This window comes from Aquarana catesbeiana, linkage group LG01 (genome assembly GCF_042186555.1).
Source record: "Aquarana catesbeiana isolate 2022-GZ linkage group LG01, ASM4218655v1, whole genome shotgun sequence".
Lineage (NCBI taxonomy): Eukaryota > Metazoa > Chordata > Amphibia > Anura > Ranidae > Aquarana > Aquarana catesbeiana.
Genome location: NC_133324.1, coordinates 267448609 through 267475288, shown reverse-complemented (window position 1 = coordinate 267475288; position 26680 = coordinate 267448609). Strand labels below are relative to the sequence as shown.

The following is a 26680-nucleotide window of genomic DNA, read 5'->3' as shown; positions in this document are numbered from 1 at the left end:
TTCCTGACCAATGTCTGTGCCTTGTTGAGGTCCCACCAGAGAGGTACACTACTTTTGGCGGTTGACTCTAATGTGACATTGAACCCCTCCCTAGACAACTACCCTTCGGATCACAAACTCCCTTCCCCAGCAGCTAAAACTTTTTCACATTCACTGCAAAATCACAACTTAATAGATGTTTGGCAGGAGTTTCACCCCCAGGAAAGAGATTACACTCATTACTCCCACCCTCACCACTCTCACTCCAGGATTGATCATATGTACGTTCTTCGCAAACACCTCCCCTTAATAGAATCAATTTCTATCCTGGCGGCCCCATGGTCGGATCATGCCCCCATTCTGACGGTTTGTAATTCTCTGCTCAGTAGACCACAATTCTTCCCCTGGGTGATGACTCTCTTTTGTCCTACAAAGTGATTCTTAATGACATCCATAAAGCCTCCCTGGAATATTTTAGCTTTAACTTAGGATCAGTTTTGTCTCCCGTCACATTGTGGGAAGCATACAAAGTAGTTCTACGAGGTCACATTATTCGCCTAGCATCTAAGCACAAAAGGGAGAGGGCACAGGCTCGCCGCGATTTGGAGTCAAAATTGGATTCATTATCAATGACCTTCAAGCAACCACCCCCGTTAACCGCAACTTTTAGATAAGGCCCGTACAGAGCTAGATTTATGTTTGACGGAGGAGGCGGAATGCACCCTACGCTGGGCCCGGCAAAAATGGTACATCAAAGCCAACAAACCTAACGCAATGCTAGCCAATACACTGCAAACTTTTGCCCCAAAATTCGCTCCCATTACACTGCGCACCCGCCACAATACTCTCACCGGCAATCCCCAGCAAGTTTTGGAAGAATTCCGGTATCGCCTTACTAAATTGTATTCTGCATCTGATCATTCTTCCACCCAAGGCCTTGACGCCTTTTTGACAATTCTATCTCCACCTTCCCTATCCGAATCTCACACATCCCTGATGAATCGAGACATACAAGTCTCGGAAGTCCTCCAGTGTATTAAGGAATTGAAGGTGGGAAAACGACCCGGCCCAGATGGCTTTACGGCACTTTACTATCGGAAATTAGCAGATGTTATTGCTCCTCACCTAACAAATATGTACAATTCAGTTAAGGAAGGTTGCCTTTTTACACCCAACCTGCTGACTGCCAACGTCGTTATGATCCCTAAACCTGACAGGGATCATTCCTCATGGGCTAACTTCAGGCCAATCTCATTAATTAATATTGACATGAAAATCTTAACCAAAATCTTGGCCAACCGCCTCAATTCCTTTCTACCACGCTTGATAGAAAAGGACCGGGTGGGCTTTGTCCCAAGAAGACAGGCTGGTGATGCTATAAGACGTCTCCTTCAAATACAGCATGTTGTCCATAATAGGTCCCTGGAAACAATGTTTTTGTCATTAGATATCAACAAGGCTTTTGACACATTGTCATGGCCCTACCTGATACAGGTACTTAAACGCTATGGTTTCGGCACCTCCTTTACGCGTTGGGTTTCTGCTATCTACTATTCCCCCCAGGCCAAAGTGAAATACTGTGGGTTTGAGTCAACTATCTTCCCTATTAAAAGGGGTACCCGTCAAGGTTGCCCACTTTCCCCACTTTTATTTATCCTGGCATTGGAACCCTTGGCAGAGGCCATCCAATCCCATCCGGATATAGCGGGGGTAGAAGTGGCAGGTGCTCCACATAAGTTATCATTATTCGTGGATGACATCCTTCTGACCATTACTAAACCAAGAATCTCCCTCCCAAATTTGCTTTCTCTTTTGGATACTTTTGCCACCTTCTCGGGCCTTTCAGTCAATCCCGCCAAATCCAAAGCAATGTCAATCAACCTCTCCCTCTGAGTTGGGAGCCCTGCAATCTGCATTTTCCTTCTAATGGCTAGAATCATTCCCTACCTTGGGATTCAGCTTACCCCAAAATACTTAGGCCTATATCAAGCCAACTTCCCTTTATTGTTTCGAAAGCTGACGGCTATGCTCTCCTCCTGGTCCACTCTTCCGTTGTCCTGGTACGGAAGGATTGCAACTATCCGTATGACTTATCTCCCAAAGTTGCTATACTATTTTCGGGTCTTGCCGGTCCAGGTCCCTTCCTATGTGCTACGCATACACCAACGCAAAATCATGCAATTTATTTGGGGCTCTATAAAGCCTAGGATTACACGTCAGGTGCTGTATGCCCGAAGGATCAATGGTGGCCTCTCGGTTCCCAATCTACATGTTTACTATACAGCAGCGGCTATTGCCCCACTATCTCACCTTCATGAGAAATAACAAATGCCGCTATGGGCCACTATTAACCTAATGGACTCGCACCCGATACCATTAGCCTCCCTCCCTTGGCTCCCTCGAGCCCACCGTCCAACCACTATCGGTCCATGTTTGGCCCACTCTCTCCGATTAGGGGACTCGGTCAAATACTCTGCGGGCTTAATCTGTCCCCATCTCCCTCTACTTCGCCTTCTTCAGTGTCCACTATTTCCACCTGGATGCGATAACCCACTGCAATTTACGTGGTGGACTGAAAACGGCTTTATGGATGTCCATTCTATGTTTACCCCTACCAAGATCATCCCATTTGCAGTCTTACGTTCCTCCTATGACATCCCCCTTAGGGAGCACTATAGCTATATACAAATCCGGCATTTTCTCCAAACCCTTACAAAATCTCAACCAACCCCCTATCGTTAACTCCCTTCAAAAGCCTTTGAAGATCACGGCCCCAGTCCTCGGGTTTGATCTCTTTAATATATACAGCTATCATAAGCTCCAAAAGACCACCCCTGAGATCATACCATCTCCAGTGGGAGGCGGAACTGGGGAGGAGATTGGACCCGGAGGACTGGCAGGTCATGACTATCGCATTGTCTAAATGCTCACAAAATGTACTTTTCTTGGAAAACGCCTATAAAGTGCTTTATAGATGGTATTACACCCCGGCCAGATTAGCAAGTTTTATCCCAACATATTCTCCTCTATGTTTTCGTGGGTGTTCTCAGGAGGGTATGATGGCACACATTTGGTGGCAATACCCCAAGGTATGTAGACTATGGGTTACAGTCTATGCATTGCTCCGTAACCTCTTCAATACCAATATAAAGAGGGACCCTTTTGAAGCAATTCTGGGGAAACCAATCACAGAATTACTAAGACCAGAACGCCAATTGGCATCTCATATTTTCCTGCAACTAAATTAACCATAGCAAAGGCTTGGAAATCCCCGGCTCTCAGCTTCGAGGCAGTTAAAAAACGTGTAAATGATATCATGGTTAATGAAAAACTGACGGCCGTGTTATCAGATACGCACGATAAATTTCTTCGGACCTGGTTGGCGTATTCCCACCCTTCCCGTTTTGATTCGGCATTACTCTCTCTTTAGTATGTCTCCACCCCTCCCACCCTGTGGACTCCCCTCTCTCCTCTTTTTCCTCTCTCTGTTTCTTCCCTCTTTTCTATATCCTACACACTTATTTCACCCTCTTTCTGATCTTCTCCCCCCCCTTATTTCTCCCTCTTACCTTCTCTTTTCTATGTCTCTATAGCCCACAGGTTAGGTCCTGCTGGGCTCGGACACATGATGTGAAACAAATTACGAATATATATTGCCTTTCTTTATTTCCACAATGATGAGTCATATTTTACATTTATCTTTATTGTATTGTTTCTTACCGCAAATGTTATATACAATTCTGCAACTATATATGCAACGTAACGGAGCTTAGTGTTGCGCCATACTATTAATGTTTGCTGATCTTAAAAGATTCCGGGTGTAATTTTGAGATCTGGTGCATGTCTTATTGTCTCAGATTACTATTATTGAAATATTCTAACCCACCCAAATTATGTACACATGTTGTGTCCTACATTGTCTTTTTGTATTATTGTGTTGATTTATATGATCATTAAAACCCTTTGTACAAGACAGTCATTTACGTATACCCATAGAGCTTGGAGCGTGCCTGGCTAAATATTATAAGATATGAGATAGGTGGCTAGATCAAGCTTCTACCTGCATCAGTGATGATGTTGAGAATGCATAAGTGCTAAATATACAATTTCATTGCTTTCTTTTCTTTATGTATACACTGCAAGTACTGTACTGTATTTTATATTACTTGTCTGTACTATACATTTTGGAATATACTGTACATATGTAACACTAATCTTGGCAACCTTTGCTGAGTGTAACACATGGTTGGATTTCATGTTGCAAGATAATCTTGGGTCTTACTCCTTATGGCCATTTGGCTTGTTTCACATGGGTACCTTTACCGGTTTTGTTTTGCTTTGTGATACTATCTACCACAGTTCAATGCACTGATTTTTGTATTATATGTCTCCATTTTTTTTTTAAGAGTTTATTTGATTTAAAAAAAAATCATGTACCACCCCACACGGCTCCCTCATGAGCTACTTTACTATTTGTAAAGCACATGTTATTTTAGAACAAGCTGTTGTCTGATTTTTTCTTTATTCAGACTGTAAAACATAAAACCATATATTAGAAGTACATACAATATCATACAATATTTGTTTTGTCTTTTATGCAGAATAGCCCTATTGTCAGCAGAGACACAGGTCGTTGCCTGGAGGTGGAGATGTCAAAGGATGCTAACTTTGGACTAAGACTGGTGGTACAGAGGTGTTCAGGACAGAAATGGATTATAAGAAACTGGATAAAACATGGACGGAATTGATACCTATATTACGAAGAGGTGCTCAACCCAGACCTGGAACACACATAAAGGAATGTCTTCTTGGTTACACAAGGAAAGGGGACATTCCCTACCATCTGCTCATAGACCACTGAACATAACATGATAATAGTCCTTCCACCTGGTGGATTGACTGTCATGGATCTTGTGTGGAGACATCAAATAGTTGAGTCAGACGGAGCCCTTTGAAAATGGAGATTTATATGACAAGAAGAATCTAAGCTTTTACTTTGGGAAGATAGCATGGAAAGGATTCTTACTGCTGGTAGATTTTGTGTTACAGACTGGTGCACAACTCCTACAATGAATTATCATGTGCCTTTTTAAATTGTACTTCCTACACAAGAGAACAGGACATCCCTCACATTAGCATGTGTGATTATTTGTGCTAAATAATATGTAAATAAGATGCAAATGTAAGGCAGCAATAATCACCAATGGGCAAGGAATCTGTTTCCATGGAAGGAGGTCAGAAAAAAGGTCTGAAGTGTCTTTAATGCAGATACTGTTCAAAACAAATAGACAACAATAATTTCCTTAAATACTAAAACGTATAAATGTCCACGGATAACAAAACAGCTTTCTCCTATTAGATGAAACTTAAACGGAATACACACAGTGGCATTTACTATGTGCCTCTCTTGTATCTCTATAGTTTTCAAACATCAGTATCACTCTACTCCGTGTCTCTAGGTGCAGGTCCTTAATTTAGTCATCAGTGTTGTGCCACATGAAAGCTCAATCAATATTCAACTGACACAATAATTGATGCACTAGGGATAAAGAATAAGCTTCAATTAGTATATTAACATCAATTAGCATGTCTCATGGAATCTATTTTGGTATAGACAAAAAGGAAATATACAAAAAAGATAATTTAATAAACTCTCTGAATATGATGTCTGAGTTTTGATAAACGCAGATATTACCTTGATTAAAATATTTTTTGGCTTAAATAAAAGCATTAAAGGGTGCTTTTTTAGATTTTACTATACAAATGATAAAAAAGTGTCTTTTCAGCCTTTATACACTTGTCCAATGGAGATTATTGTGTGATCATTAGAAAAAAAAGCATTTTTCACTTTTCTGGAGATAAAGTTGTAATTCACGCTACCTGGACTGGTATATGAATTGCTGGAGAGGGTATTTTAAAACAAAATGTTATTTGGGTTACCCTTTCCATCCCTGAAACTCTTCAAATAATTAAAATGTCTAACGGAGATTGTGTCCTGCCAAAATTTATTTAGTAAAGGCACAGATGACTTACTAAGTGTGTTTGGGAAAAGAATGATCTCATGGCAGTGATTTTTCTACCTGGCTAAAAGGAGGACTCAGGTGGCATACCATAACATCACAGCAATTTTGTAGCCAATGCTGTGACTTTTTAAATGGCTTCAGGGTGGTCTGGCAGAATATTTTGTTATTGCACCTGTCATACTATAAAAAAGAGTCTACCACTGGTCTAAAACAGCCTGAGTAACATCTGAAGTTGTAGTGTATGGTCTGTGCATATTCTCCTCATGATAACAGCTATAATCTATGGACCTCATAAATATGTAAATATGCCGAGAAAACGGCAATTTTTACGCAGACATGTACAAAGATAGGGAAATAAAACAACCTTTTGAAGCCTTTGATGTGCCAGGATCACAAAGACCCATATTTCAAGGTACTCATGTTTCCAGAACTTTAGCTTTTACTGAAATGTACTCCACATTTTCTGAATGTTTAAAGTGTGATTTCTATACATTTTCAGATGAATGATTTTTAGCAAAGATTACTGACCAATCCTTACAGTAATGTAGGAGTCTGGATTTCTTAAAGCAAATATGTCAATTGAAGAAAACCATAGGAGCTACTGTATGTGGTATTTTAGTTTTGCTGCTATCAGTTTATAAAGCATTTTTTATGGATATAATACAAGGAGGCTGATTTGCTAAAGGATTTGAGAATGTTCACAGAATACATTGTGTAAATATTCACTTCAATTATGCAATTGTGCAGGTGAAATAAATAAACAAGTATTTGCTTTTCACATGATTGAATAGTTGAAGCAAATATTCACTCATTTTATTGTGCGAATATTGTCAACTCCTTTAGTACATCAGCATCATAAAGCTTAATTTGGGTTTTATAAAGCAGTATACGCAAGTATTTGTTACACATTTACCCTGACCATGTGTTTTGCTTTGTGTCTATTAAGGTTATAAGCAAGGAAGCATAAGAAAAAAACCTCTGTGGTGTATGAATGTTTGCTTTTCTAAACAGAAAGGCTGCACATACAATTGCAGGAAAAAAACAATTATGATGTACACATTTCAAAAGTTAGATTTTAAAGGCAACCGTACAAATACATCAAAGTTAAAAACATAACTTTTTTATTTCTCATTATTTAAAAAAAATCTTCATGAAATTTTTGATGAAATATATAATGATAAATAAAATATAAGATTTCATCCATATTCCTAAATGAATCACCAAATCCCAAGAGAGATGTGGTAGCGACCAGCATCTAATGGCCTATGCTTCAGTTCAGCCCTTTTATTGTGTGTAATAGTAGCAATTCAAAAAAGGGAAAATGGCATTTGTAATTGCAGTCTCCAGCATCTCCAAAGACCGCAAATACGCAACATGATGATGGCATATGCAGCGACATCACTTCCCGATCCCCAGAACGTTACTTCCGGAGACCGGCGCTGCGTCATATTGGAGATCACTGTTGACACACATAGCCCGCGCTCACCTGCATCAGATAGCTGAGCAGAGAGGGCATATCCCACAGACTGCCCAGACTGGCATCCATCCCTGGTTTAACTTTTAACAATTTGTAAGGTTGCCTTTGAAGTTTAAATGTGTATAACGTGTATGATTTTGGGATGATGGCAATCACACCCCCATGTACAATATACAGTATCTCACAAAAGTGAGTACACCCCTCACATTTTTGTAAATATTTTATTATATCTTTTCATGTGACAACACTGAAGAAATGACACTTTGCTACAATGTAAAATAGTGAGTGTTCAGCTTGTATAACAGTGTAAATTTGCTGTATCCTCAAAATAACTCAACACACAGTCATTAATGTCTAAACAGCTGGCAACAAAAGTGAGTACACCTCTAAGTGAAAATGTCCAAATTGGGCCCGATTAGCTATTTTCCCTCACCGGTGTCATGTAACTTGTTAGTGTTGCAAGGTATCAGGTGTGAATGGGGAGCAGGTGTGTTAAATTTGGTGTTATGGCTCTCGCTCTCTCATACTGGTCACTGGAAGTTCAACATGGCACCTCATGGCAAAGAACTCTCTGAGGATCGGGAAAAAAAGAATTGTTGTTCTACATAAAAATGGCCTAGGCTATAAGAAGATTGCCAAGACCCTGAAACTGAGCTGCAGCATGGTTGCCAAGACCATACAGCGGTTTGACAGGACAAGTTCCATTCAGAACAGGCCTCGTCATGGTCAACCAAAGGAGTTGAGTGCACGTGCTTAGCATCATATCCAGAGGTTGTCTTTGGGAAATAGACATATGAGTGCTGCTAGCATTGCTGCAGAGGTTGAAGGGGTGGGGGGTCAGCCTGTCAGTGCTCAGACCATACGCCGAACACTGCATCAAATTGGTCTGCATGGCTGTCATTCCCAAAGGAAGCCTCTTCTAAAGATGATGCACAAGAAAGTCTGCAGTTTGTTGAAGACAAGCAGACTAAGGCCATGGATTACTGGAAACATGTCCTGTGGTCTTATGAGACCAAGATAAACATTTTTGGTTCAGATGGTGTCAAGCATGTGTGGTGGCAACCAGGTGTGTTTTGCCTACAGTCAAGCATGGTGGCGGGAGTGTCTTATCTGGGGCTGCATGGGAGATAAAGTTCATTGAGGGAAACATGAATGCCAACAAGTACTGTGACATACTAAAGTAAAGCATGATCCCCTACTTTCAGAGACTGGGCTGCAGGGCAGTATTCCAACATGATAATAACCCCAAACACACCTCCAAGACGATCACCGCCTTGCTAAAAAATCTGAGGGTAAAGGTGATGGACTGGCCAGGCATGTCTCCAGACCTAAACCCTATTGAGCATCTGTGGGGAATCCTCAAATGGAAGGTGGAGGAGCGCAAGGTCTCTAACATCCACCAGCTCCATGTTGTCGTCATGGAGAAGTGGAAGAGGACTTCAGCCGCAAAGCTCTGGTGAACTCCATGCCCAAGAGGGTTAAGGCAGTGCTGGAAAATAATGGCAGCCACACAAAATATTGACACTTTGGGCACAATTTGGAAATTTTCACTTAGGGGTGTACTCACTTTTGTTGCCAGCAGTTTAGAAATTAATGGCTGTGTGTTGATATATTTTGAGGGGGCAGCAAATTTACACTGTTATACAAGCTGTACACTCACTACTTTACATTGTAGCAAAGTGTCATTTCTTCAGTGTTGTCACATGAAAAGATATAATAAAATATTTACAAAAATGTGAGAGGTGCACTCACTTTGTGAGATACTGTATGTGATAGGTATACACTAAACAGTTACTTATCGCTGGTCTTTCTTTATGATGGAGTCATCTTACAGGATCCAGGATCTTATTCCAAACTGCATCTTGCTTCTCTGAAGTCCTGCAAACAACTGTTCCTTTTCCTCTCACTACATGGCTTGTTCAAGTCCTCTTCCCTCCCCATCACTTCCTGCCAGCATCTTTTTCTGTAGCCTCATTTCCTGTCCTGAGCTCATGAACCAGTCCAACAAGTTAATTTCCATAGCAATAGGGGAGGCCTAGCTTCAATACATGGCCTTAAAATGTTTTTCCATATTTATGCCATAAAAATCACTAAAATAGCCATAGTAACATGCAAGTCAGTGTATATGAATCCACGCCTGGTTTGAAACCAACTTCAAACTGATCTTAAGTGCATGCCTGGGGGCTGGCTGCTCAGGTGCCAAATACTGCATCACGGCAGAAAGGCAGAGGGTGCCCCTGTTCATAATTGCAACTATTGAGTATTGCCCAGGGATCCACAGGAAAACAGGGACATAACAGATCAAAAAGAATAAAGCCATGCACTGCAAGTAGTATTAAAGAGAAAAATCCATTAGCCGCACACTGATGGCAGACCAATGTGAATAGTAAACGGCAGCTTCAGCCCAGACTCCGGCCAGGCTATGCACCAATACGTTTCATTCCGCCCCTTGGAGCTTAGTCATGATCCCCATGACTAAACTCCAAGGGGCAGAGTGAAACGCGTTGGGAGTGTGGCCTGGTCGGAGTCCAGGCTGAGGCTGCCATTTACTGTTTACGTGGTTCTGCCATCGATGTGCGGCTTATGAATTTTTCTCTTTGATACTGTTGCAGTTCGGAGTCGAGGTGAGCTCCTTTTCCAGCAGGCACTCACAGCGGTCTAGCGTGGCCCTTACCTCCTACCTAAACAACACCACAATATCTTTCATAGGGTCACATGCATTCCAAATACTATGCTACAGCTCCCTATCATTTTTGTAAACAGAAGTAAGTGTAATAGTAATAGTAGTGATATACAATTACCTGATATTTGTTCGGTACCATGCCATGGTAAGGTTTTGAAAATAGAGCAAAATGCACACAAAAAGGTAACCTATATATAGCAGAACAGTGCTTACACCAAGGTTTCGGATGCCACATGTATAACAGTTTATGCATAGATTTAACAGGGATGTAAACTCATTCTGTTAATTGGCAATTCATATAGGTTATGCAGATTTATGTGGCTAATAAATTAGGTTACTATCGTAGGTGCATTTAAAATGTACTTCTACCTAAAACTTGTGGAAGAATTAGAACTCCTGTAAGGTCTTACTGCAGTCAGAGACTTCAATGAAATGATTGATTCCTGTTTGGTAAAAAGGATAGAAAGTGAGGGGAAATCTCTCTAACAGCAACACATACGGAAGTAAACATGATTTTTTTTTATTTTTTTTAGTAAGGGAATTCTAGAACCTCCCAGATTTGTTTTGTTGTCTGTTTCCCTGGAGCAGATTTTTCCTCACTTCCTGTCTGGTAAAAGATTGTCCTTATAACAGAAAATCTCTTTAACAGAGCCGCAGATAGCAGTAAAACCTGACAGAGGTTCTAACCTTTCCCTATTTTGTTCAAAGCTACACATGTCTGTCCAAAAATAAACTTTCATCATCCCCAGAACATGTTGTTCATAAAGTTTAATAAATAAAGGAGAAGTACAGCCAAAGCTTGTTTGGTTGTATTTCCAATGTGGATCACAGGAGTGCAGATTGTTCTGTGACATCACAGAGCCGGTCTAGGCTGGGGAAAGATTGTGACCATATGGTTGGGATCCGCCAACATGCCTGGACTGGCAAGCCGCTGAGAGCTTGAGCCAGCCACTTCCGCCCCTCCACAGCCCAGCGCTCCAGTGAGCGAGACGGGTGGCAGAGCAGAGAGCTGTGACTGACAGTCACCAGCTCTCTTCTCACAGCGCTCTGAGAACCGAGCGATCGGCAGTGTTTGATTGCTCATTTCTCAGTGTCAGAGCCGGTGGGGGACAGATTCTGCATCCACCAAGGTAAAAATGATTTCACAAAAAAAAATCCCATACATCGAATTTAAATGTATTGGTTTACAGCCCTGCATATGGTGTAACTTAAATGTATCCCATCCAAACATATTAGCAAAATAACACTTATACTTACAATTATGTTTATTAATGCTTCATTCTTTAGAGTAAAACTACTAAAGCAAAACATACTGTACAGTATAAGCTGATATATGTGGAACATACTATAGATGCTATTTCCTAACTGTAATTAATGATGGAAGACCTGGTTAAGTATGGAACTGCACTTAATAACTTTAATTGTGCTCAAGATTAAAGGTTCAATAGTTGACCAAATTTCATTTGGACAAAGGTGTAGTTAGATCGCGGTAGATGTAGCAGCTATCAAGGGCACAGAGATAGCAGATGTTGTACTATCACATTGGAAGTGAATTGGTGAGTGCGCATAGCTGACAAACAAGCTAAGCTCTTACAAAGATTATGCTTTTACTAGACGTTTTATGACTTCTGTCAAGAAAACATACCGAAGGGGGACAAAAACTCAGACTAGCAGGAGGAAAGTTCAAAACTAATCTTAAAAAGTAATATTTTACAGAAAGAGTAGTTAATTCTTGCAATAATATTCCAGCAGAGGTAGTGAGTCATTCAACAATGGATTCAAGCATGCTTAGGACAACCATAGGTCTATAAACAGACAAAAAAAAGTTAAAAAAAAACAAACAAAACACAATAAAAACATGTATAAAAAAAATGGGACAGGCTCGGTGGACCACTTGAACTTTTCTCTGCTATCACTCTTCTATGTTTCTAAGGAGCACGCATGAAGAAAATAGTTGCCATTTGGCTAAAATATATAAACTTTAAAAGTTTTGATGCAGGTTTTTTTAAGCAATGTAGACATCTCCATGGAGCAAAAAAATCAATAGTACACCTAGCGTAGGATCAGCTATTGTGGTGGTAAGAGAAGGCACTTCATCTTGGAGAGCTAAATAACTTATTAAGTTCTGGTGATATTTTTTTATTTATTATATGTTTTACCTGGAAAAATGAAACATTTTTGATAGAAAACACTTCCAGGCTCTAGCTACCTTTATATTTCTGATTTCCAGCTCCATCATAGCAGCAAAAGTTCAGGAGTTCACTAAAATTTTGTCATTTTGACATTAGTGTTCCCTTGCCTGGCAGTTTCCCATTTCTCAACCAGTAGCTGCAGATATACCAGCTATTTATTTAGTAGAATTGTGTAAATATGAATGTACAGGCCACGCCCCCAACGCATTTCACTCTTCCCCTGGAGACGAAGTAAAAAACAGGGGGCGTGACCAGGCTGGAGCTCGGGTTCAGGCTGTTACACTTTCTTACCTGGGGTTAGCAGAGATATGTGGCTAATATGGACATTTTTTTCCTTGTACATTGCTGGCTGGATTTAGGATGAGCTACATCCTAGCCTGCACTCACAGTGTTTAGCTTTATTAATTGGGATTCCTTCAGCCTGAACGGCATCCACAATTTCGGTTTGGGGTCACATTGTGTTAATATGAACTTACAAAGAAATGCTGTTTTTTTTTTTTCATTTTCATTATACAGCTAGCTTTCTCTGTACTATACCTTATAAATTATATGTTTTTTGTAGATGCATTTTACAGGATTTAGCTCTGGAACCTGTTTGAGCACCCTGTAGGCAGTTATATAAAGATCGAATTGTCAAAGCAACATAATTTAAATTACAAAGAGCCTATTACATGACTTAAAATGTGTACATGACTGCCCATTCCCAAAATAAAAGTAACCAATAGCTGTCAACATTTTCAAGTAATTTACAGTTAAATTCCAATGCTGAGCTGGTGTTGTGTAGCATGCTAAGCCCAAAACATTCCCAAATGGACATGAATCACTGTATGCCCAATTATTGCATGTTTCTTGTATTGTAATACAGATATTTCTGACAGTTTACAGAGGCATCATTCAGTAAACAGAAGCTTAAAGGAAACTCCACTTTTGCTTAACACTAAATTATAACATATGTTCTGTGATATATCTAATAGCTAAAAAAAACTATTCCTGCAAATAGTGTACCCAACAGAAATATACTATTTTAAAAAAGCAGCACACTAATGGTCCAAATCCAAAACTTAAAAACATAATTACTGTGAAACAGGCGTACTAATAAAACTTGGTTGGTTTACAATAATCCCAAACAACAATATAAGTGCTAAATATATGTGCTCAAATCATAATGAACTCTAATAATATTATAAGTGAAAAACATAAACAATACAATTTATCAATGTATGTGTAAATATTAGTGACAATGGGCTCAAATCACAAAATGTTATCTACCACTTTAAGATCACTGGTAAAATAGCTCATAGCATTTTTGCAAAAATGTTTTGCAATTCACTTAAAGACAATACTTAAATAACGCATGCACTCTTTAGTACTGTATTTTATTAGTGACAGGGAATAATAGGGAATAGCTGGTTGTCAACCACTTCAATACTGAGCACTTTTACCCTCTTTCTGCCCAGGCCAATTTTCAGCTTTCAGCGCTGTCACACTTTGAATGACAATTGCGCGGTCATGCAACACTGTACCCAAACTATATTTTTATCATTTCGCTCACACAAATAGAGCTTCTTTTGGTGGTATTTAATCACCACTGGGTTTTTTTTTTAATTTTTGCTAAATAAATGTAAAAAGTTTCTCATTTTCTGTTATAAAATTTTGCAAATAAGTAATCTTTCTTCCTGAATGTAGGCCAAACTGTATTCTGCTACATTTCTTTGGTGAAAATAACCCAAATTAGTGTATATTATTTAGTCTGTAGGAAAGTTATAGAGTCCATAAACTATGGTATATAGTATATCTGAAAATTGATCAATCCTGATGTACTGACAGCCTCCTTTCATGAGGCTCAAAAATACCAGAACAGTACAAATATTCTCCAAATATCCCCTAAATTATCCCTTTTTGGAAAGTAGACAGTCCAAAATATTTAGTAAGAGGCATGGCAAGTTTTTTTAAATTGACATTTTTTTGTAATAAGTTTTTGGAAAAGTAGCCTCCCTGGCGGTATGATTAAGTCAGATTTTTGCGACTCAAAGCTTTACAATTGTTTTGCATAGAAATTTAGCGTTTTATATTGTAGGCCTGTAATTCTTAGCAATAACACACCTAAATCTGTCCAAAGAGTCTAGTAGATATCCCGGGTATGATACAGTTTGAAACACAAAATCATAAATTATAATATAATAAATAACTATAATTATAAAAAATAATAATATCAATAATAATAAAATTAATTTCCCCACGATTCACTATCGCTCAGTTCTGCAAGTGTTCTAACTTACTATCGCTATTTTCTAGCTGGTCTAAAACCACTTTTGACATAAAGGGACACTTTTTGGTTGCTATGGACAATCTCAAGTTTCCAGGCAGAAAGAACAGTATATATAATATAAAACTGCATGCAGGGCACTGGACAAAGCACTAGGGACAAAAGGAATGTGAAATGATTTCATACAGTAATGTAATCTGTAAGATTACAGTGTACTGTATGTGTTATGAATTTTCAATTTTTTTAAATTTGCCTCCGGGCTCCTCCCCCGCGCGTCATGACACACAAGACATCGGGCGGAGGACAGAGCCCGCAGACACAGCAGGGGGACATTGCAGGATCCTGGGGACAAGGGAAGTACACTGCACCAGGATCCTGCAATGCAATCCCGAGTGTGGCTTGGCGTTACCGCTAATGGTACTGAAATTTAACCCTGAGCCACACTTGGGAAAACCGCCAGGGAGGTTAAGAGATTAAAAATATATAATTTTTTTTGTACATCGCAGGATCCTGGGGACAAGGTAAGTACACTACACCAGAATCCTGCAATGCAATCCCGAGTGTGGCTCGGGGTTACCGCTAATGGTACTGAAATTTAACCCCGAGCCACACTCGGGAAAACCACCAGGGAGGTTAAGAGATTAAAAAAATATAATTTTTTTTGTACATACTGTCACCAGTGCAGTACAGTGGTGATTAGTGACACTGACTGGTGATAGCGCGGAAAAAAATAATATTTTTTATATTTTATAATATTTTTTTCGATATTTTTTAACATACCTTGACCAGAGCAATATAATGTTACCATAGTAATATTGTACTACTCTGAGAAAGTGATCATTTTTTAACCACTTGACGACCGCCTCACGCCGATGTACGTCGGCAAGGTGGCACGGACAGGCAAAATCACGTACATGTACGTGATTTGCCTTCCGCGGGTGGGGGGTCCGATCGGACCCCCCCCCCGGTGCCCGAGGCGGTCGTCTTTTGTCCCACGGCGATCGGAGGTGAGGGGGAGGCCATCCGTTCGTGGCCCCCCCCTCGCGATCGCCGCCGGCCAATCGAATCATTCCTTTGCTGCTGTATGCTAAACAGCAGCAAAGGAAATGATGTTATCTCTCCTCGGGTCGGTAATTTCCGTTCCGGCCCGAGGAGAGAAGACAGGTATGTGAGTGCACAACACTACACACACACAGTAGAACATGCCAGGCACACAAAACACCCCGATCCCCCCCCCCCCGATCGCCCCCCGATCCCCCCCCAATCACCCCCCCCTGTCACAAACTGACACCAGCAGTTTTTTTTTTTTCTGATTACTGCTACTGGTGTCAGTTTGTGACAGTTACAGTGTTGGGACAGTTAGTATTACCCCCCTGTAGGTCTAGGATACCCCCCTAACCCCCCCTAATAAAGTTTTAACCCCTTGATCACCCCCTGTCACCAGTGTTGCTAAGCGATCATTTTTCTGATCGCTGTATTAGTGTCGCTGGTGACGCTAGTTAGGGACCTAAATATTTAGGTTCGCCGTCAGCGTTTTATAGCGACAGGGACCCCCATATACTACCGAATAAATGTTTTAACCCCTTGATGGCCCCCTAGTTAACCCTTTCACCACTGATCACCGTATAACTGTTACGGGTGACGCTGGTTAGTTTGTTTATTTTTTATAGTGTCAGGGCACCCGCCGTTTATTACCGAATAAAGGTTTAGCCCCCTGATCGCCCGGCGGTGATATGCGTCGCCCCAGGCAGCGTCAGATTAGCGCCAGTACCGCTAACACCCACGCACGCAGCATACGCCTCCCTTAGTGGTATAGTATCTGATCGGATCAATATCTGATCCGATCAGATCTATACTAGCGTCCCCAGCAGTTTAGGGTTCCCAAAAACGCAGTGTTAGCGGGATCAGCCCAGATACCTGCTAGCACCTGCGTTTTGCCCCTCCGCCCAGCCCACCCAAGTGCAGTATCGATCGATCACTGTCACTTACAAAACACTAAACGCATAACTGCAGCGTTCGCAGAGTCAGGCCTGATCCCTGCGATCGCTAACAGTTTTTTTGGTAGCATTTTGGTGAACTGGCAAGCACCAGCCCCAGGCAGCGTCAGGTTAGCGCCAGTAGCGCTAACACCCACGCGCGCACCGTACACCTCCCTTAGTGGTATAGTATCTGAACGGATCAATATCTGGTCCGATCAGATCTATACTAGCGTCCCCAGCAGTTTAGGGTTCCCAAAAACGCAGTGTTAGCGGGATCAGCCCAGATACCTGCTAGCACCTGCGTTTTACCCCTCCGCCCAGCCCAGCCCAGCCCACCCAAGTGCAGTATCGATCGATCACTGTCACTTACAAAACACTAAATGCATAACTGCAGCGTTTGCAGAGTCAGGCCTGATCCCTGCGATCGCTAACAGTTTTTTTGGTAGTATTTTGGTGAACTGGCAAGCACCAGCCCCAAGCAGCGTCAGATTAGCGCCAGTACCGCTAACACCCACGCACGCAGCATACGCCTCCCTTAGTGGTATAGTATCTGAACGGATCAATATCTGATCCGATCAGATCTATACTGGCGTCCCCAGCAGTTTAGGGTTCCCAAAAACGCAGTGTTAGCGGGATCAGCCCAGATACCTGCTAGCACCTGCATTTTGCCCCTCCGCCCGGCCCAGCCCAGCCCACCCAAGCGCAGTATCGATCGATCACTGTCACTTACAAAACACTTAACGCATAACTGCAGCGTTCGCAGAGTCAGGCCTGATCCCTGCGATCGCTAACAGTTTTTTTGGTAGCTTTTTATTGAACTGGCAAGCGCCAGCGGCCTAGTACACCCCGGTCGTAGTCAAACCAGCACTGCAGTAACACTTGGTGACGTGGCGAGTCCCATAAGTGCAGTTCAAGCTGGTGAGGTGGCAAGCACAAGTAGTGTCGCGCTGCCACCAAGAAGACAAACACAGGCCCGTCGTGCCCATAATGCCCTTCCTGCTGCATTCGCCAATCCTAATTGGGAACCCACTGCTTCTGCAGCGCCCGTACTTCCCCCATTCACATTCCCAACCAAATGCAGTCGGCTGCATGAGAGGCATTTTCTTTATGTCCTCCCGAGAACCCCTACCCAGCGAACCCCCCCAAAAAAGATGTTGTGTCTGCAGCAAGCGCGGATATAGGCGTGACACCCGCTATTATTGTCCCTCCTGTCCTGACAATCCTGGTCTTTGCATTGGTGAATGTTTTGAACGCTACCATTCACTAGTTGAGTATTAGCGTAGGGTACAGCATTGCACAGACTAGACACACTTTCACAGGGTCTCCCAAGATGCCATTGCATTTTGAGAGACCCGAACCTGGAACCGGTTACAGTTATAAAAGTTAGTTACAAAAAAAGTGTAAAAAAAAAAAAAATATATAAAATAAAAAAAAATAGTTGTCGTTTCATTGTTCTCTCTCTCTCTATTCTCTCTCTCTATTGTTCTGCTCTTTTTTACTGTATTCTATTCTGCAATGTTTTATTGTTATTATGTTTTATCATGTTTGCTTTTCAGGTATGCAATTTTTTATACTTTACCGTTTACTGTGCTTTATTGTTAACCATTTTTTTGTCTTCAGGTACGCCATTCACGACTTTGAATGGTTATACCAGAATGATGCCTGCAGGTTTAGGTATCATCTTGGTATCATTCTTTTCAGCCAGCGGTCGGCTTTCATGTAAAAGCAATCCTAGTGGCTAATTAGCCTCTAGACTGCTTTTACAAGCCGTGGGAAGGAATGCCCCCCCCCCCACCGTCTTCCGTGTTTTTCTCTGGCTCTCCTGTCTCAACAGGGAACCTGAGAATGCAGCTGGTGATTCAGCCAGCTGACCATAGAGCTGATCAGAGACCAGAGTGGCTCCAAACATCTCTATGGCCTAAGAAACCGGAAGCTACGAGCATTTTATGACTTAGATTTCGCCGGATGTAAATAGCGCCATTGGGAAATTGGGGAAGCATTTTATCACACCAATCTTGGTGTCGTCAGATGCTTTGAGGGCAGAGGAGAGATCTAGGGTCTAATAGACCCCAATTTTTTCAAAAAAGAGTACCTGTCACTACCTATTGCTATCATAGGGGATATTTACATTCCCCGAGATCACAATAAAAATGATTAAAAAAAAAATGAAAGGAAGAGTTTAAAAATAAGATAAAAAAGCAAAAAAAAAAATAAAGAAAAAAAAAAAAAAAAAAGCACCCCTGTCGCCCCCTGCTCTCGCGCTAAGGCGAACGCAAGCGGCGGTCTGTCGTCAAACGTAAACAGCAATTGCACCATGCATGTGAGGTATCGCCGCGAAGGTCAGATCGAGGGCAGTAATTTTTGCAGTAGACCTCCTCTGTAAATCTAAAGTGGTAACCTGTAAAGGCTTTTAAAGGCTTTTAAAAATGTATTTATTTTGTTGCCACTGCACGTTTGTGCGCAATTTTAAAGCATGTCATGTTTGGTATCCATGTACTCGGCCTAAGATCATCTTTTTTATTTCATCAAACATTTGGGCAATATAGTGTGTTTTAGTGCATTAAAATTTTAAAAAGTGTGTTTTTTTCCCCCAAAAATGCGTTTGAAAAATCGCTGCGCAAATACTGTGTGAAAAAAAAAAAAGAAACACCCACCATTTTAATCTGTAGGGCATTTGCTTTAAAAAAATATATAATGTTTGGGGGTTCAAAGTAATTTTTTTGCAAAAAAAAATAACTTTTTCATGTAAACAATGAGTGTCAGAAAGGGCTTTGTCTTCAAGTGGTTAGAAGAGTGAGTGATGTGTGACATAAGCTTCTAAATGTTGTGCATAAAATGCCAGGACAGTTCAAAACCCCCCCAAATGACCCCATTTTGGAAAGTAGACACCCCAAGCTATTTGCTGAGAGGCATGTCGAGTCCATGGAATATTTTATATTGCGACACAAGTTGCGGGAAAGAGACAAATTTTTTTTTTTTTTTTGCACAAAGTTGTCACTAAATGATATATTGCTCAAACATGCCATGGGAATATGTGAAATTACACCCCAAAATACATTCTGCTGCTTCTCCTGAGTACGGGGATACCACATGTGTGAGACTTTTTGGGAGCCTAGCCGCGTACGGGACCCCGAAAACCAAGCACCGCCTTCAGGCTTTCTAAGGGCGTGAATTTTTGATTTCACTCTTCACTGCCTATCACAGTTTCGGAGGCCATGGAAAGCCCAGGTGGCACAAAACCCCCCCAAATGACCCCATTTTGGAAAGTAGACACCCAAAGCTATTTGCTGAGAGGTATAGTGAGTATTTTGCAGACCTCACTTTTTGTCACAAAGTTTTGAAAATTGAAAAAAGAAAAAAAAAAAAGTTTTTTCTTGTCTTTCTTCATTTTCAAAAACAAATGAGAGCTGCAAAATACTCACCATGCCTCTCAGCAAATAGCTTGGGGTGTCTACTTTCCAAAATGGGGTCATTTGGGGGGGTTTTGTGCCACCTGGGCATTCCATGGCCTCCGAAACTGTGATAGGCAGTGAAGAGTAAAATCAAAAATTTTCACCCTTAGAAATCCTGAAGGCGGTGATTGGATTTCGGGGCCCCGTACGCGGCTAGGCTCCCAAAAAGTCCCACACATGTGGTATCCCCATACTCAGGAGAAGCAGCTAAATGTATTTTGGGGTGCAATTCCACATATGCCCATGGCCTGTGTGAGCAATATATCATTTAGTGACAACTTTGTGCAAAAAAAAAAAAAAAAAAAAAAGTGTCACTTTCCCGCAACTTGTGTCAAAATATAAAATATTCCATGGACTCAATATGCCTCTCAGCAAATAGCTTGGGGTGTCTACTTTCCAAAATGGGGTCATTTGGGGGGGTTTTGTGCCACCTGGGCATTCCATGGCCTCCGAAACTGTGATAGGCAGTGAAGAGTGAAATCAAAAATTTACACCCTTACAAATCCTGAAGGCGGTGCTTGGTTTTCGGGGCCCCGTACGCGGCTAAGCTCCCAAAAAGTCCCACACATGTGGTATCCCCATACTCAGGAGAAGCAGCTGAATGTATTTTGGGGTGCAATTCCACATAGGCCCATGGCCTGTGTGAGCAATATATCATTTAGTGACAACTTTTTGTAAATATTTTTTTTTTTTTTGTCATTATTCAATCACTTGGGACAAAAAAAATAAATATTCAATGGGTTCAACATGCCTCTCAGCAATTTCCTTGGGGTGTCTACTTTCCAAAATGGGGTCATTTGGGGGGGTTTTGTACTGCCCTGCCATTTTAGCACCTCAAGAAATGACATAGGCAGTCATAAACTAAAAGCTGTGTAAATTACAGAAAATGTAAACTAGTTTGTAGACGCTATAACTTTTGCGCAAACCAATAAATATACGCTTATTGACTTTTTTTTACCAAAGACATGTGGCCGAATACATTTTGGCCTAAATGTAGGACTAAAATTTAGTTTATTGGATTTTTTTTATAACAAAAAGTAGAAAATATCATTTTTTTTCAAAATTTTCAGTCTTTTTCCGTTTATAGCGCAAAAAATAAAAACTGCAGAGGTGATCAAATACCATCAAAAGAAAGCTCTATTTGTGGGAAGAAAAGGACGCAAATTTCGTTTGGGTACAGCATTGCATGACCGCGCAATTAGCAGTTAAAGCGACGCAGTGCCAAATTGGAAAAAGACCTCTGGTCCTTAGGCAGCATAATGGTCCGGGGCTCAAGTGGTTAAACATTTTTTTTAACACATTATATTTACATATAGCAGTGCATCACATTGCTAAATGCAAGAATTTTACTGAATGAAATCGATTCATTCAGTTTGTTTTGTTATGATTAGCTGTGATTGACCAGCGCTAATGACATGGTACAGATGGGCTGTGATTGGCCCAGTCTGCACCATGTGATCACACTGACCAATCACAGCTAGCAACACAATTGTATACAATGGATTGCTTGAAAGGAAACTATCCATTGTTTACAACTGCCATGTGACCTGGTGTGATTGGTTACAGCGGTCACATAGTAATGTCAGTGGGCCAGTACAGTGCTCAGTTATCGGCTGTGCCTGCCTGTCAGCGATAATGTGATCTGAGCCTCACATGTGCCGTGGTGATGGGGAGTAACGTCCCCCTAGCCCAGTCATTCAAGCAGCAGCAGATCCAAAAAAAGGAAGACTGGAAGTGCAGAGGGAGCTGTCACAGAATTGCACTGGAGGGCTCCATAAACAGGTAAGTCTGTCTTAATGTGCTGGTATGCAGTGCATACCAGCACATTATGACTTAAACCTGCAGGGGCACCAGCTTTTTTATTTTTAGGAAACAAGTTTACTACCGCTTTAACAAACAGTGAATAGCTGGTTGTTAAGGAGCAGGCACCTGCTGTATCCTTAACAACCATGATTCCCTGCTGACAGCAGAATGTAAACAAAAGAAAAGCTGGCATTAAAGAAATAACTAGAAAAAAGGGTGGGGGGCCTCCCTCTCCTGGCCACATGCCCTAAACATGGGGGGTGCTTTGGGGTCGACTCCCCCAGATCCCACCCCCATGTGAATAAGTATGGGGCACAAAGCACCTTTCTCATTCATCAAAAAAATGACCAAAGTAAATAAAAATGAACATGTGCTGCAGACTGCACAAAAAAAGAAAAAAACAGTCCACGTAGGAAGCTTGGATCCCACCGACTGACAACTCTGCTTCCCACCCGCTGCTGTTTAAACTAAGGGGCAGGATTACCCTGTGATGTCAATGGGTGACCCCGCCCCTTGTGACATCATCAACTGGGGCATGCTGGGTCAATGATGATGTCGCAAGGGGCTCCTCGCCTCCGTTTAGTTAGCGGCGGGTGGGAAGTGGAGTTGTAAGTCAGCAGGAGTCGGGTGAGGACTTTTTTTTTGTGCGGGTTGGTGGCTAGCACCGGGCCAGCGTTGTGGGGAAAAGGCCCTTGTCCTTATCAACATTGTCCTCCCCAAATCACCCCCCATGTTGAGGGCGTGTGGCCTGGAATTGTTCAGGAGATCGGCACTCGCTCATCCCCCCTCTTTCATGACCTGCATGCTCAGTTATGTGTCTGGTATGAATTTTCAGGGGGGCCTTCGGGACCTTAAGCCAATAATTTTTTTAGGTTTGGAGTTAGGTTCCCACCAAAATCCATACAAAACCCATAGGGTCTGGTATGGTTTGGAATGGGGGACCCTACACAGGTTTTTTTTTTTTTTTATTCAATTTTTTAATGCCAGCTTTTCTTTTGTTTACATTCTGCTGTCAGTGGGGAATCCCGTTGACAGTAAATTAGTCATGGTAGTTAAGGTGTCAGCTACTTAACAACCAGCTCTTACATTCTTTAAATTTTGCATGTCTACACCACTACTTATTTAATGCATGCATCAGTTTATTTATTTCCTTTAGTGAATTGATATAATGTTGTTTTATGTGGTATTTACCAAGCGTTTTTGCTTTACGAGGTATATACCAGAAAATACCGCATAAAGCGATAGTGAATTGACATTTTCAATACTGCATGCGATATTTGGGAAAAACATGCCCCAAATACTGCATGCGAAATGCTTTAGTAAATTTAGCCCATTGTCCCCAAAAGGCTGTGCCATATAACACTGAATATAAAGAGCCAGGTGCAGCGCCACAGGTAAAACTTCAAAACACGACAGGTGTCCAAAACAGGCATCCCCAAGTGCAGCAAACGCTCTTACTGAAACTGTAAGATCTCTAAATTAAAAGATCTCTAAACAAAGAAAAGCCAGCAGAAGAAAATCCAAGTCAGCCACCACAGTGCTTCTGGCAGATGTGACTCCACCAAGCTCAGCCAAACATGTTTCATCCAACCTCTCCCTGACAATGACATCTGTGGTTGGACAAAACATGCTGGCTTTTCTGTGTTTTTTAAGGACATCATCACTAATATTTGCACATAAACTGTGTTATTTATGTTTTTCACTTATAATAGTGCCACAATGTAGCCTCCCTGGCGGTTTTCCCGAGTGTGGCTCGGGGTTAAAATTCAGGACCATTAGCGGTAACCCCGAGCCACACTCGGGATTACATCGCAGGATCCTGGTGCCTCCTTACTTACCTTGTCCCCGGGATCCTGCGATGTCCCCCGCAGTGTCCGAGGGCTCCGTCCTCCTCCGAAGCCTCTCCGTGCCAGGCTCCGTTCCCTGCGAGCGTCGCAAATTAAAAAAAAAGTAAAAATCATAACACATACAGTACTGTAATCTTACAGACTACAGTACTGTATGAAATGATTTCACATCCCCTTTGTCCCCAGTGCTTTGGCCCATGCCCTGCATGCAGTTTTACATGATATACACTGTTCTTTCTGCCTGGAAACTGGAGATTGTCCATAGCAACCAAAAAGTGTCCCTTTACGTCAAAAGTGGCTTTAGACCAGCTAGAAAACAGCGATAGTAAATTAGAACGCTTGCAGAATTGAGTGATAGTGAATCGTGGGGAAATTTATTTTATTACTATTTATTTTTATTTTTTTTAATTATTTATTTTTATTTATTATATTTTAATTTATGTTTTTGTGTTTCAAATTTTATCATACCCAGGATATCTACTAGACTCTGGTTTGGACAGATTTAAGTGTGTTATTGTTAAGATTTACAGACCTACAATATAAAACGCCAAATTTCCATGCAAAATAATTGTACCGCTTTCAGCACCTAAAATCCGAAATAATCATACCGCCAGGGAGGTTAAAGTGGTTGTAAAGGCAGAAGGTTTTTTTATCTTAATGCATTCCGTGCCTGAATGGACACACAGAGCAGCGGCTTGGGTGCCCTCATAGCAAGCTGCTTATTGTGGGGGCAGGAGGGAGGGCCCAGGAGTGCTGGCGAGGGACCAGAGACAAGTAGGTTTTGGGCTGCTCTGTGCAAAACCATTGCACAGAGCAGGTAAGTATGACATGTTTGTTATTTTTAAATAAAAAATAAAAAACAAGCCTTTAATATCACTTTAATTCATTATGATTTGAGTACATATAGTTTATGAATGTTAGCAATTATATTTTATTGTTATTTGGGATTGTTGTAAATCCACCAAGTTTTATTAGTGCACCTGCTTCACAGTACTTATATCTAATAGCCACAGTACATGCACAATTTTCAAATTTGTTGTTTTTAAAGATGACCTTTTCCTTCATATTTACAAGTACTATGGTTTGTAAAACAGTCAGATTTTAATTTTTTTTCCTTGCAATATTGAAAACTGCACCCCATTTGAGTACTCAACTCCCTTAGAAATTATGCTGTATACATTTTATACCACTGAGATTGCTCAGTTGTGATAATAAAGGTGTATACTTCCATTTCACTTTCATTTCTCCCATCCGTTTTAGAAAAGGTATGAATTAACCCTAAAGGTTGCTAAAATTTTTGCAATAAAGTTTACCTGGAAGAGATTTTTTTCTCAACTGATAAAAGCAAACACTGTCTGTAACTGTGCTAATATCAGAACGATCTCCCAATTTCCCTCAGTACAGAGTTTTTTGTAATCCCCAGCATCATCATTACAGGATCATCAGCAGCTCAGCAGGAGTATACTTCCTAGAGTCTGTGTTCTGCAATGTCCTTACTCTTTGTTATCTGTATTACCAAACATATCCAAACTTCCAAGACAAGTTTTAATCTGTCTTTAATGGCTTTAATAAAATTGGCACTTGCATGTTCTACATCAGGCTTTCTGTCAGTGGCAGCCTTTCCATTAAGGGCGCACAGGCGCTGGCCCCTAATCTACATTTGGGGCGCTGGATGCATGGATTCCAATCAGGGGAGTGTTTTTTTTTTAAGCACATGATTAGAGCCACAGGCTCTAATAGGCTTCAAAAAAGGGTGGGCTCGGGGCACAGAGCACTGCGCTCCGAGCCCACCCAGATTTGTGACAATAGTGAATGAATATTCGCTACTGCCACACTGATCCTCATCCCAGCCAATCAGGAAGCGGTTCCTGAGAAACATCACCCAACTGGCTGAAAGGATGGGCGATCCTATTGTACACCTAGGAGGAGGAGGGAGGAGACACACGGCGGAAGCCGCCATGATGCAGAGGAGGAGAAGACGCAATGGAAGCCACCACCCGCAGGAGCTCTGCTTGCCCACAACCTAGATGGGGTAAGTGCGGGGCTGGATAACCAACTGACCGACACCGCCCGCAAGGGGGTTGGGGTGGGATGGGTAGTGCAGGTGACCTGACCAACTGACAGCAGGGAGCGGTTGGGGCTGCTGACCAACCGACTTGGGGGGGTGGTTGTTGGTTGTTTGCCACCCCCCTCCAAAAAAAAAAAAACACCAGCCGCCACTACTTCCTGTGTGTGGATTGTGTTATGGTACACTGCCAAAAATGCTTCTGTGCATTAGACAGCCCATTCAAATGAATAGGTTGCCTTAAAGCAACACACCTTAAAAATTGGTGGTAACACAAAGCAGTAGTGTGACTGGGTCCTTAAAGGGTAACTCCACTTTCATGGTGGAAAAAATAGCAAATAAAAACAAAATAATATAGCATATACAATTGCATTGCAAGTATTATAATTGAATGTTATTAGAAATTACCTTTCCATTTCAATCTGCAGCTCTGTAATTTTCTGTAAATGCAATGCAATATGGCTACCTGGATGTGTTCTGTACAAGATACAAGTCAGATTTCAGACATCCCCTGCAACTAAATTGTCATCTTTGGTATGATACTCCCAATAGGAAATCACATCTAAAGGGATGCAGACTCTGCAATTTTCCTCATTAGAGGCTTGCAGGTGCAACAGCTGGTTGATAATTAAGAAACCACTCCCATTAGATTCACTGTGAACATGGGCACAGACAAACACACAGGGATTTCTTCAGAATAACAAAAGGTAGGAATCTGCAACAAAGTTTGTTAAAATCCTTGTATTGTACATAGATCACCCAGAGGGGAATGTTTTTTTCTCAACAAAAGGGGAGTTACTGTTTAAAAATTGGTTGTAACACAGAGCAGTAGTGTGACTGGGTCCCTAAAGTGGTTGTAAACCCTTTACAACCACTTTTTGCTACAGGTAAGCCTATAATAAGGCTTACCTGTA

The 26680-nt window shown here is 41.4% G+C and overlaps 1 protein-coding gene across 1 annotated transcript in view; it reads left to right on the top strand.

Moving 5' to 3' along the window:
• The window catches only part of GALNT9 (polypeptide N-acetylgalactosaminyltransferase 9), a 433263-nt gene extending 426895 nt beyond the window's left edge, over positions 1-6368 (top strand). Inside the window, exon 11 of the mRNA XM_073628324.1 lies at positions 4581-6368. Coding sequence (XP_073484425.1) covers positions 4581-4727 — 147 coding nt within the window. The 3' untranslated portion in view covers positions 4728-6368. The remainder of the gene's footprint in view (positions 1-4580) is intronic.
• The last annotated feature ends 20312 nt before the right edge of the window (positions 6369-26680 follow it).